The sequence below is a fragment of the Patella vulgata genome, chromosome 1, assembly GCF_932274485.2.
Source record: "Patella vulgata chromosome 1, xgPatVulg1.2, whole genome shotgun sequence".
Taxonomy (NCBI): Eukaryota; Metazoa; Mollusca; class Gastropoda; family Patellidae; genus Patella; species Patella vulgata.
This window is the reverse complement of record NC_065879.2, coordinates 22,833,263-22,847,498: the sequence shown is the minus strand read 5'-3', so window position 1 is coordinate 22,847,498 and position 14,236 is coordinate 22,833,263. Positions and strand designations below refer to the sequence as shown.

The 14,236-nt window shown below is 32.7% G+C and overlaps 1 protein-coding gene across 1 annotated transcript in view; it reads right to left on the bottom strand.

The window, feature by feature from the left end:
- The window catches only part of LOC126826527 (protein Wnt-11b-2), a 53,702-nt gene extending 51,084 nt beyond the window's left edge, over window positions 1-2,618 (bottom strand). The window contains exon 1 of the mRNA XM_050555586.2: window positions 1,836-2,618. Coding sequence (XP_050411543.1) covers window positions 1,836-1,918 — 83 coding nt within the window. The 5' untranslated portion in view covers window positions 1,919-2,618. The remainder of the gene's footprint in view (window positions 1-1,835) is intronic.
- Window positions 2,619-14,236: the final 11,618 nt, after the last annotated feature.

Genomic DNA, 14,236 nt, shown 5'->3' with positions numbered 1-14,236 from the left:
TCACTGATGAGAGTATACCATACTTCTAGGTTTTTATTATTATTACAGTTTTAAATCTGTTTCATATCAAACTTTTTATGTTACGTATTATTATTATTAATATAAACCGAAGCTATAAACACAGCAATAATATAAATTTTCAAATTATGTGCAGCTATCATCCAAAATGGCCGTTTGAAACACATTTCAAAAGTTAATTTCTGATTAGCTGAATACTCAAAGCTAATCACACGAAACAGATCAATTTACAGGCATGTGTCATAGGACAGTTATATTGATTAAAACTATTGTTCATTGGAAAACAAAATATTTTTATAAAATTAATAAATGACTGAAACTATCAAACGACATTCTTCAAAAACATCTCTTTTGATTTATAATCCAGTTTCACCAATAAAATGCTTTAATTTGAGAAAAAAATTGTACTCTTGAACGAAATGATCACCCAAACCATGCTTAAATTATAAATGAACTTTGAACTCCTTAGATGTCTTTGTTTATGCGCGATTTCTATATTTAATGCATATTTCTAATGAAGGGAATGTGTTCTTGATAGGTGTCTTATACGGTTATTAGTAATAACTGTAGTGGTCTTAAAACTGTGACTTCACTGTATATGTATATATACACCCCATCATAAACCCATACCTTTGTAGTTTAAATAACACGCTGGTGAGAACTGGTGGACACCATGACAGAAGAAAAGACAGAGAAAATATAACAAGTATATATTATCAATAACCGTGGTTGTAAATACGTAGAATCCACCACTTTTACGATGCCACTCAAATATTTACTAATCGGCGAAATCTTTTGAAATGTTCTCCCACCAAACAGAAATATGAATTATCACTTTACCCACAATAAATGATCAAACAAATTTAAACATGAAAATAAACAAAATGACTGAATGAGGTACATCAATTTCTGGTATTAAGTCAACAATTTTTCTACCAAAGCATTTTGCAAAATTGTGTATACGATACATTAAAGTATGGATACAAAATTAGAACAAATTTATCTCTGATTAAGAAAGAATACGAAAGTGTCTTCTGTTGATCATTTAATTTATATTTTAAAAACTCCCGTTTCTCTCAAAATAAATTGCTTGCATCAAGCCATTCTAATTCAGTTAGAAGGTGCCAAGTTTAGTTATAAATATTTATGAAATTATTCATTTAAAACTGTATTATTCTTTATAAGGAATATATTTCGATATAAGTGTCAAAAAGTTTACCACAGTCTGGTGATCCATTTTCTGATTGCTAATGAGTATTTCTTTGAACACTATGATTAAATAAAACTTAGCATTAATCAAATTAATTAAGGGCATGTATAAAATGATTAGAAAACAAAAGTAATTTTGTCCATGCTGAATATTTTAAAAAATATAAGCAAACTATGATAAACAGATATATATTGTCAGCTACTATTATTAAAATGTATCTCAGAAAGTTATGATAATGAAGATGAAGACTTCGAATTTATATATGGCTATTGATTTGATGTAAGTCATAATATATTGTTCTAAGCAAGCCCATTTCGTGGTGCATAATATATTGAAATATACATCAGAAATCTATATGGATATGACAAAGATTATGATGATGAAGATGAAGTTTTTCAAATAATATGAATAATAGGTATGACGTAATTAATCACCCTTAAATCAGAATTTGCATTGTTCTAAGCATGTCAATTTCCAGGGTGAAAAAGATATTGAAATGTTCATCAGAAATCTATGGACATGACATTGATTATGATGCTCGTCATTTTACTGATGGATATAAGTATAAATAAGTATTATATAAGATAGTATGTAGGTATATACTTACAACCATCGAATTGTTGTGCATCTCTGAAAGCATAGTAAAGTTATCACAAGTTGTAACAGCCAAGACGTTCTCAATCTCCTCATAATGCTTAATATACTCCGTGAGAAAACAAACACTCTTTTGTAACGTATAGATCCACTCGCGTAACACACGGGCTTTTTACGCCATTCACATAATAAAACATCCAAATTCTTTTCAAAAGTTTTCAAACTCTAACTACCTGAGAAAAAAGAGGACAATTTCCTCGCCTCACATTCTGTATATTTAAAAAGATTATCACATATATATTTTGTAGGTAGATATCTGTATATACATATATATACTACCACACATGTATTACATACATACACAATCGTGTATACTTATATCAGACGTCGTATTCAAAAACTTCACGAAATAAACCAAAATGACGGAGCATGCATAGTTTCAAAATAGTCAGGTGCTTCTATTCTTCTGTTATAACTCCCAACCATTTTCTTTCTGTCGAAATAATCAGAGAATTAAAATCAAAAGATGTATGAAAAAATTCCCAAAACCTTTCCGGTGCGACAAATGTTATCTCCAGCGATGCCCAGAGTAATAGTCCTGTGTATGCACGGGAAGACGTTATTTGATAAAATGAAGTGTGGTATGAAGTCGTCTATGTTTATAAGCCACGGTTAGACTCACAACATGTTTCCCACACGGTTCGTCACACTTAAAGGCAAACCGACGTTTCCAGCCTCTTACACCCCTTACATTATATATGTATATCCACATTTATTTGAACATACAGACACATATATACAAATTATGTGCGCGTGTATATATATAATATACGCACTGGTTGTGCGAGTCATTGTAGTCATGATCGTGCATTACGTCATTTCATTGTTTGAAGAGAGATTTTTGGGCTGTAGTTTTGATTTTTTTTTGGAATCAGTAAGATCAGACGATGTTCGTGAGTTGAAGACGAGAAAATGAATGGCGTGCGTATTTCTATGATTTTTTTCCTCTGCACCTTGCATTCTCAACTTTCTGGTAACGTTGTAAGTAAATTGTATTTATTTGTTTTAACATAAGTTCAAATTGATGAAGTAATCGGAGGTATTTGTACAAAAATAAACAAAACATATTTCATATTAAGAGAGAGGGGTAGAGGGAGGCGGAGACGACGAAAGACCTTTGCAACTGCTCTTTGGAACGTCAAAACAGAAAAGAATTGAAATAAAAAAAAAAGGTAAACGTTTGAAGATATTCTACATCTAAAAGATATTTATTTATGACCAGTGATTATTTCGAGATAATATGCAAAGTTATATCAATTATATCCTATTCATTCCTATATTTATTACTTCTAACAAAAAATTATATATTCTTTTATATATTGTTCAAACATATCTAGATTCTAGGCTAAACGTCACTGCATGTGTCCCGTCAAAGCTAGACAATAAATATTTATGACTGGGATAGTACAATTGACGGCAACAACTCAGGGGGGTTGCATATTCTAGATTTTAAATTGTGTTTAGAAGAGTTGAAATGTCGCTAAGTTTATAGTAGACAGTATTTATCTTTAGTTTGTACACTTGACCCACTATTTCAAATGACGTTTAACAGATTTTTTTGTCTGTTTAAAACAGAAGGAACAGTCCTAACAGTTGATAATGATACGCCCATTACTGTCTCTTCGAAATGGATACCCTTTAACATAAACGCGTACGAAAACCAACCCTACCAGAATCGAAGACACTTCAGTTGGAAATATATTGAATTTACAGAAAATTTGTAATAGAAAAACTATAGAAATTCATAATGAAAGTTAAATTATAGATAACTCGGTGTATATTAATGTAATAAGGGTTAGATGCTAGTATTATAGAAACAAATTATGTAATAATGGGTTAAATGTTAGTATTTTAAGAATAAAGTCATGTAATACTGGGTTAGATGCTAGTATTATAGAAACAAATTATGTAATAATGGGTTAGATGTTAGGATTATAGAATAAAGTCATGTAATAATGAGTTAGATGCTAGTATAATACAAACAAATTATGTGATACTGGGTTAGATGCTAGTATTATAGAAAAAAATTATGTAATAATGGGTTAGATGTTAGTATTATAGAATAAAGTCATGTAATAATGAGTTAGATGCTAGTATTTCAAACAAATTATGTAATAATGGGTTAGATGCTAGTATTATAGAATTATAGAATAAAGTTATGTAATAATGGGTTAGATGTTAGTATTATAGTCATGTAATAATTGATAAGATGCGAGTATTATAGAACAATATTATGTAATAATGGGTTGGATGTTAGTATTATAGAATAAAGTCATGTAATAATGGGTTAGATGTTAGTATTATACAATAAAGTTATGTAATAATGGGTTAGATGTTAGTATTATAGAATAAAGTCATGTAATAATGGGTTAGATGTGAGTATCATAGAATAAAGGTTAATTATAATGGGTTAGATGCTAGTGTTATAGACTAAAGTTATGTAATAATAGGTTAGATTCTAGTATTATAGAACAAGATTATGTAATAATTGGTTAGATGCTAGTATTACACAATAAAGTTATGTAATAATGGGTTAGATATTAGTATTATAGAATAAAGTTATTATGTAATAATGGGTTAGATGCTAGTATTATAGAACAAGATTATGTAATAACTGGTTAGATCCTAGTATTATAGAATAAAGTCATGTAATAATTAATTAGTAAGATGCTAGTATTATAGAATAAAGTTATGTAATAATGGGTTAGATTCTAGTATCATAGATTGAAGTTACGTAATAATGGGTTAGATGCTAGTATTATGGAAAAAGATTATGTAATAATTGGTTATATGTTAATATCATAGAATACAGTTATGTAATAATGGGTTAGACGATAGTATTATAGAATAAAGTCATATAATAATGGGTTAGATAGCATTATATAATAAAGTTATGTAATAATGGGTTAGATGATAGTGTTATAGAATGAAATATGGACAAAATAAACTTCTAAGTAACTTGTATACCATATAATTGTGTCATGTGTTATTATAGAATAAAGTCGTGTAATAATTGGTTAGATGTTAATATTATAGAATGGGGGAATATAATAATGGACTATGTTAGGGTAAGGTACACATTATGGTATAGAATAATGTACACAATAAGATTATGGTATAAGTTATATTATAGAGTATTAGTAAGAAATTAAATTCGAATTCAGTATCATATTATAAGATAAATGAAATAAAGGTTAAATAATTACGTATACCGCTTCTCATTAACGAATTATTTTTTCGATCACTTACATGGAGAAATACACTGTAAAAAGAACGTTGTCAGTTTTTCAAGTTATGTTTTAAACTTTTGTGTAAACGATTGTTTGTCATTTTAAACTATTGTACAATAATTAACTTTTGATCTACTGTTTAATAACTAACTATTGTGTAATACTTGTAATTAAATTTGAACTACTTTGTACTACCATAATAGTGAACATTTTTGTTATACTTTTCAAACTGTATTGTTTTAACAGAATTGAAAGAATTAAATTTTAACCAACTGCCAAAAATATAGTGTTATAGTTAAAGTTAAAATTGGTGTATAATAGCTATATGTTACAGCAATTAGAATATTGTCAAATAGTTGGCGGTAAGATTATTTGTATTCAAGATATTGTATAAAGATATTGTATAATAGGTAAACTGTCCATAATATTTTGTTGAAAGTTAATATATACATCTACATCATAAAAATGTAATAGGTTAATTGCAATATATACATAATCATTTAAAAATCCATCGCATACATGTAGCAATTAACTTATAAAATAAAGTATTGTGTCGCAAGTTGCCTTATTAAACATATTAAAAAACTAACTGCACAATAGCTTACGTTAAACTAGTAAAAATGGAAACTTTTTATAGGAATATGCATTTTCGAAAAAATACTTTTTAAAATATTAATTTTCGTAAATAATCATCTCTGCATCATCTGGTGTGTAAAGTTTACACTTTTATGAAGATGTTAGTGAAAAGGGATATATGTATGTAATGTTATGTAAAGTAATAATTCTTGTAAAATATCTATGTTAAAGATATACATGCTAACATTAAAGAATTACTTTTATATATAAAACATATTTATTAAATATATGAATTATAAACACCATCTGGTCTAAACATAAACATCAGATAATTTCATAAAATAATCCAATATATAACATGAAAATCCACTTTATCTTCAGTTAAAAAGCAAAAGGACATTTTGCTTACTGAAAAGATTTAGCAAATCGACATACGAAAAACTGTAGTTAGAATAACAATTAAATTGTCGATGTTCAACGATATTAAAATCGGATTATCACGATTCAGAAATAAATGACGGCTTTTGTGGAATAACAGTTTAATCGAAATTGATCATTAGTTGTAAGATGGCATAAATGATCGTCAAAACAATTTATATAAACTTTTTGAGAGTGCTCGCCCCCAATGTGTAATTGAGTGAACTGATTAACGCGTCTACTGGGTGTAATGTAAATGCTCAACAATAACCCATGCCATATCTAACACTCCGCATACAGAATTGGTGGAGTTGGGTGGGGGTATGGTGGTTTTGGGGTTGATATGGAGTAAGGCAGCTGATTTTTCCGGAAGTGACAAAGCTCTCATGTTTCTGGATTGTTTTGATCTTGGCCAGGGTAAAAGTCTTATTGCCCTTGGTTTGATTTAGGCTGTTTTGTTTTCGTTTCTATGGTTCAATGTCGTGAGACATAAAACAGATTTTAAATAAACTGCATTCATATTTAAGTAGATGTCGAGTCAAAGAAATATCGGGCTCTACGTGGATTGTGCACGGAATTGTGGGATAACACACAGAGCGGTAGACAACAAAATCAAATAAAATTTCAAAATAAACTGGTTACGTCATTAAGACACACTTCACTTACATGAACCTCCCATGTGTATGGCACGTATTAGACCACTCGGCAGCCCAAGCCCCCACCCCTCCACTATTTTAGTCACGATTTTAAGATTTGAGGGCGACAATAGTGTTTCCGCAAACTCTTCTTCAAAATCTAACTATCAGGGGTCCTGTCAGGTACACTACCAATACATATATATTAGGTAATGAATCCTAAGCATAAATATATTTGTATCCCGGGATCTTTTCGTCTTTCGTCATATTTGAATGACAACACATTTCCTTTGTTAGTCTTGCAGACGAGAGCCCATGGGAGGATTCGAACCCGGGACACATGAAATGGGTTTAACCGCCTACTGTTGAGCTGCACCAACTGGCCTAATGAAGAGTGTAGTCTGTAAGGTAAGAAAGAGACACACAGATCCGATTTTTACTTAGCGTGTTTAACTTCCTGGAAATGTGATCTGTAAAAATAGTTGTATCTTTAAGGAATGCAGTTCAATTTCACTCATGTCATTTTTTTTAAATACTATTCATGCAGTAGGCCAACATAAGAAAAGGGTGTAAAAAGAGAGAAAAATGTGTTTTTGAATCGTTGATTATAATACCAGGCCAAGTCTACAGTTAGTTGCTTTTATGAGAGTGGTTATTGCAGTTTAGATACACATAAACATATATAAATCTACATATATTTGATTAACAGTGGGGAATAATTGAAATGCAATACAGTTGGGTCATAAAACAGCCATACCAAATACATTTGGTTCACAGTCTACGTAAGATGGCTTAAACAAAAAAAACCGATCTGAAGCATTTTCTAAGCTTGGCGATACAATAATAAAAGAATCTGATATCCTATGATCTCTGAGTGCACTACAATAAATTAGTAATTATTTTGATAAAAAATCGTCAAAGATATTAATCAGGAATGGTTAAAGATAGAGAGAGAGAGAGAGAGAGAGAGAGAGAGGAGGAGGAAGAAGAAGGCACAAAAAAAATCAAGCTATGACTTGTGTGTGTGTGTGTGTGCATGATCCTAAGTTCCAGTAAAATGCTATTATTTTAATGCTAAAAACAGCTGTGTTATGTAATAATTTATTACATTCAACACCATATGTGTTTGTAAAACCCCTTCCTCCTCTATAAATCCTCTCCTTCTGTAACAAAGGCTCATGTGTGAAGTCTTTAAAACACAATATTAGCATTTTTATTTAACAATTTTTTAACGCTCACACAACATAAAAGAAGGTTGGGCAATAAGACGATCGTAAAATTGTTTCAATTATGCGTACCAGTAAAAAACGCCTTTAATGTTTCTCCATGATTCCCCTTTGCATTCTTTACTCCTGTTTTAAAACCCTCAACGGGCAAAATAAAGGACGAATTCATAAAACGGGCACGTCGTATGATATTTGCGATATTTTTTTTTATGACGTTAGAATTTTTCTTGTGTGTGGCCCACGATTTTACCCACAGCTGAGGTGCTGGGAGTTTTTTTTATATACATTTGAGAACCATAGTTAGGATTGAACTTCGTTTATGATAAAACCATTATTTCGCCCTCATACTGTGTTTATTAACATAGAATATACAAGAAAAACAGCAGATATAATTTGGATAGAAAACTGTTTTTCTTTTCCTTTTTATTGTTTCGTTTGTGTATGTGATCCCTGGTGAGATGATGTAATACAATATATAAACAAAGAACATATATTATAATATAAAATGTCAATGAAGATAATGTGAAGATTATTGCAAAAATTGTAATACCGGTGTCTGTATGCTATAGAAATATATTGGTGAAAGAAAACTGCTATTAATTAATTAATTGGTCCCTCGTTAATTGGTTGTCTCAACATAATTGGGGTTAAAAAATTGTTTGGGCATCGTCATCGTGTTCGTAAAGTACATAACACGATTTTAAAGGCATAACTAGTCCGACATGTATTTCAAAAAAATAAAAAAATTATACTATTTAAAGTAAAGGCTGTTAGTAAATAATTTAGTATTAATTAATTAGGATATCGTTGGACAAGAATGTGTTTTTAAAAAAGTAAAGATGCATTAAACTGTGTTGTTTACTTCTATATTGAACTTTTATTCCGGCATGTTGGGGCTTTAAAGGTAATGGTTAACTTGCCAACAAGGAACCGAACCTGACTAGTCAGGTCCTACCCAGAACACGCTGGATTTGACCTCAGGTTCTTCTTGACAAAGGTGAAAACGTAGTGGACATTAAGCTAGTAGGGTATTTATCTATGAATTTGTGGCGGGGGGGGGGGGGGCGTCTAAAAATAACATTCTGGGTTTTTCAAACCTTGTTCTCACCTGTCAGGGGTAGCACCTGCGGGGCAGACAAGGGCAGTGTCCCTAGTCTTTCGGATTCAACAAAAAGCCGAGGTCTCAAAATGACCGAAATATAGCGTTGACGAGACGATATATTTCACTCATAAATGGACTATCTAAAATAAAGAATGTGGACACCAGAGACACACATCATTTACATAAACCATTAGAGAAAAATTATAAATGTGTAGATCTTGAATCCGTTTAGGAGGCTATCTTTTTTCAATTATATATCTGATAATATGGTAAGGTGTTATCAGACAAGCAGGGTGAACGACTACATTGACATCCTTCTTTGTCTTCTTCAGATGAATTATCTGTCTTCTGTCGCTCATACACATTGTGTCTCTTGTAGCTGCCATGGGCGGTAAACGAGTACCAACTCCTGTCAGTCTCGACTATATTCAGGCATGCATAAATTTGTTTGTTAAACTAATATGGTTGGTTTATACATACTTATGGACATATACTTAGATTATGTACTAGGAATATAAATGAAGGTGGTAGAAGCTTAGATTAGAGTTTTAATGCTATATCTTCTACTTCTCCTAGGGGAGGAAGGCCGCTTCTACCTTCAGGAAATGAAATGAAATGAAATGAAATGGGGTTTAACGTCCTACTGTTCTGCTCCTATACTGGGCTAATGAAGACGGGCATACGCCATACAGTGTGCTACTCTTATATCGAATTCCAACTGCCAAGGGATCTTTTACGTGCATTCCAATGTTTACACGGGACCTCGGTTTTTCGTCTCATCCGAAGGACTAGACAGCTGTCCTTGTCAGGCCCCCCGTCCTGCATCACTGACAAGGGGAAACCACGTCGGAAAATCGGGATGAATTTTCTCGGCCAACGCAGGGATCGAACACCCGACCTCCAGGCTAACGAGCCAGCGCCTGGTTTTCAGGAAAAATCAATCCTAAAGTCTAGCACGGGGTCAAGCATTTTCTTGGTAAAAGGTGCAATCGTGTCTTCTTAAATGGCATCTCTTTTTATATGTCTCCAAATCCATTGACGAAATTGTTTAACATTATAAAAGGACATAATTTACATTGTGAGAGCGAAATTCACAGGAGAACACGATAATTTGAAGAATTATGAAAAAGCTTCTACTCCCTTCATTGTACCTCCCTGATATATACATAAAAATGTCACTTATAATCTTGGCATAATTCATACATCATATTTGCATGACTGTTTTATAATCGTAATTTGAGAAGAGGTGTGAAGAAATAATCAAGATTAAGTAGTCAGATTAGACTCGGTTAAATAGCCTTAATGATGTTTGGGTCAACCACTATAGTTGACACGGTCTCACTTTTTTATCGTCTTAATCTCACGTAAATGACCATTAGTCGACTCATTTTATTATACTTTAATTAGTAACTCTGTCTTGCTCGGATTAATGAACGAACAGTAATGACATTTTGATTTTCTATACTAAACGTAATATCCAGCAAAACTGAACTGGGAGTACGTGTTGAATAGTCTTAGTTTGTTTCAAAGCAATGCATTCCGGCAGACTAACCTAAAATATCTCCCATATTTTGTTATGTGGGTGTGTGTGGGGGGGGGGGGGGGAGGGGGTTGGGCTGAGTGTGTGTGTTTTGGGGCGGGGGTAATAATTGACATTTTCATTTCAAGCCTATGCCCAAATGACCTTTATGTGGGCTAGGGTGATTGTGGTTACAAACAGTTATAGCCATTCACACTATTGTAACGCAAACTATTAATACTACGTCTCTGACCACTTTTCAAGTTTTCAGGTGGATATACGCCCAAAGTATTTATTCCACTGTGGATTTACTATAGGACGACATTGTGATGTACATGTAAACAAAATGAAATGAAATGAAATGGGTTTAACGTCCTACTTTTCTGCTCCGAACTGGGCTAATGAAGACGGGCATACGCCATACAGTGTGCTATGAGGGAAATTTAGCCCGGACAGCGGCACTACGGCCTACTCTTATAACGAATTCCAACTGTCACGGGATCTTTTATGTGCACGTCAATGTGTACACGGGACCTTGGTTTATCGTCCCATCCGAACGACTAGACGGCTGTTCTTGGCAGGCCCTCCGTCCTGCATCAATGGGGAACCACGCCGGAAAATCTGGATGAACGTTCTCGGCCAATGCAGGGATCAAACATCCGACCTCCAGGCTAGCGAGCCAGCGTTTTACCCACTTAGCCACCGTCCCCCCCCCCCCCCCGTGTAAACAAACTGTAAGAATATTATACTTCAACCAAAACACAAAACATGCATGATGCATAATACCCATGGTCTTTTAAAGGGAAACCAAATCTACCTGAGACATTTGGTAGGTTCAGGAGAAAACTTTCTAAAACTGTCTTTGAGAAAATCTCACAAAAAGATAGAAAGAGGAATAAAGTATGGTATTGATGGACGTGTTTAAGTTGATAGAAGAAGCACTAACTAGTATGGGAGAGATGTTTGTGGTATGTTACTAGTTGGAATTCATGGCGTTGTTGAGTGGTGTCTAGTTAACTCCAGGTAAAAGTAGAATACTACAAGTTATTCAGACATCTCCAGCTGCTATATTTAAAGTACTACAAGCTTTTCGATTATTTTCATTCCGAGTTAAACTGCAGGTGAACCGACATGTTTCATTATGTTTCATTTAGCACAACGTCTTTAGAAGCGGAAGGGAACCGAAGAAAACCCAATGTCACGTAAACAAAATGAAATGAAGTTTGGATTATTGACGCGTCAATCTTAATGGAGTTATATCTTTATAAGCCAAACACAAAGTTGTCCCAAAAATTTATATCACATTTTAAATATATAAAACTATGTTTATGTAATAAATATACAATTAAGTCCGAATAACAAATTCAACATTTATCCTTTGCTGTCAGTTTGCCTGTCCACGATATAATTTTCCTGATAAGTGAAAAATTCCTATTTTTTTTATGATAACCGACCATAACTGTTCGAGTTATACCCATCTTAGTAGAGAAATATTTTTTTACACTCCAATTTTTATTCTAAACTTTGGTAAGTTGTATAGGTATCTGGCTATATAGAGTTATGCCTTTTTGAAACGTAAACTGTATTACCATCATTAAGCGATAATTACCATCCTACCGTTTGTAAAATTATATGGCTATAATAAGAGGAAGAGTAGTCTGTATATTGATTTCTTATGTTTCATTGCCTGGCAAATTTTGTTTCCTTAAACTCAGTTGGGTATAATCTGAAATATAAACAACTAGTCTTAAGACTATATTATGTACGTGAACTTCGGTACTGAAGAGTGTCATTGCCTGGCGTCTTAACCTCCGTATAGTATCGGGTTTTGCAGAAACAGTTAAGCAAAAGGGTCATAACTGTTATTTTTGCTTCATTGATAAAAAAAAGTATACCAGTATGTCCACAAAGTACATGTTCATTGTATTGTTTATAACAGAAAAGTAACTGATTTTGGTGGAGGGATAATACGTTTCAAAACACAAATAGGCTCGACATCTTCTTCTCTATTCATTTCTAGTTAGAATTTTTTAACGATATGTATTGCTTGTATGGTTTGAGCTGAATAAAGTGATTTAAAACACAAAGGTTGTTGTAAATTAGTTGTTAGCAAGTATAGGGTAATGACAGTTTTGTTTGTCGACGTGTTTCTATAAATCAGAGGGAACTATCAAATATCACACCGACTATATCACATTAACGAAATCAAGAGAAACTGGGTGTTATGATGGTGGGAGGTTGGGAATATGGACGGACATCTTTTAATCCCTATATATTTAGCTCGGATTATTTTACTGTTGTATACAATCCCGGGTTCGCGGTTTGGCTCGGTACCCGATTTGGTTAGGTAGTGAATTATATTTTGTAAGTTTATTATATACGTTACTACAGTACTCATGATCAGTAGACCTAAGAATAATAAGTTGAAAAGAAAAATATATATATAAGTAAATGCCAAATTAAAGATGGGTACTAATAATAAACAGTTGGGTTACTAAAAATACCCAAGTGTGTTTCATAAAGACAATAAATTGTGAAGCAACATGATCAATCAATTCACGGTTGTTATATAAACAGGTTCCATATAAAAATAGGGAACCAAACAGATACGTACTTAATACGGGTTCACGATACACATGGAACGGAATCAAACCGGGTACCGAGACGATCTGTGAATAAATGTATGTTCTACGTTATCTCTATATTAAACACAGGCAATTGGTTCTATATTTTTTTAAAAAAAAAAAAAGGGACGAGAAATGGGAAAAAAGAGCCCATAATCTGTTTGATTTAGGTCAGATTTAAAGATGCATTATTATTGGCCTCAAATGTTATATAAATCATTAATTAGACTTGTCAGGCTCATAATCAACTCTCTAGAACTTCGGATGGTTTTGATTTTCAACAGATTTAATTATGAATGGTAGTTAATGATTTAATTTATAAATGGATAATCGAGACTTTGTTTATTACGGTACAATGTGAATGGTAGACTAGGAATGGCAATCGAGACTAGGCTGTTCTGCAAACGACGATAACTCCGTTCATAATGAAGTAATTTGACTGACAATTGAATCAATTCTTGTCGAAATAGGCGATTAGGAGAATGATCTGGACAAGGAACGCAATTAACAGAAATAATTCCATCTTAGCATTGATTAGAAAGTGGGAAAATTGCCATATGGCTAGCTTCGAATGAAAAAGGTACACACATTAATTTTTGAATTTGTTATGTACGCTTCCCACCGCCACTTTTCATCTTTATTGGAATAACTGTCGCTAGATGTATCTACCAAGACGGGATGAATTAAGAAAACCTTGTTATTCCAGAATTCCCTTCGCCCCGTCTTAACAACAAATCAGTTTATATGGTTTAACAGACTCCCCGAATTTTCACTTTAGATTATGGCATAAACATGGCGAATACTACAGGAATACCATTTAGAAAATTTGTTTAAACGACTTGCTTTCTAAAATATACAAATGTTAAAACCAGATAGGTTTTTATTTATTCAGTGAGAAAAACTATGAATTTATCAGGTTATTAATCAAATAAATAAATCGAGACCAGGGTCTTGGTGAAATGGTGTGTTCAGAGGTTAGCTTTGAACTGCGAATAACTAAAAAACATTCTAGAAACCTCATCCTC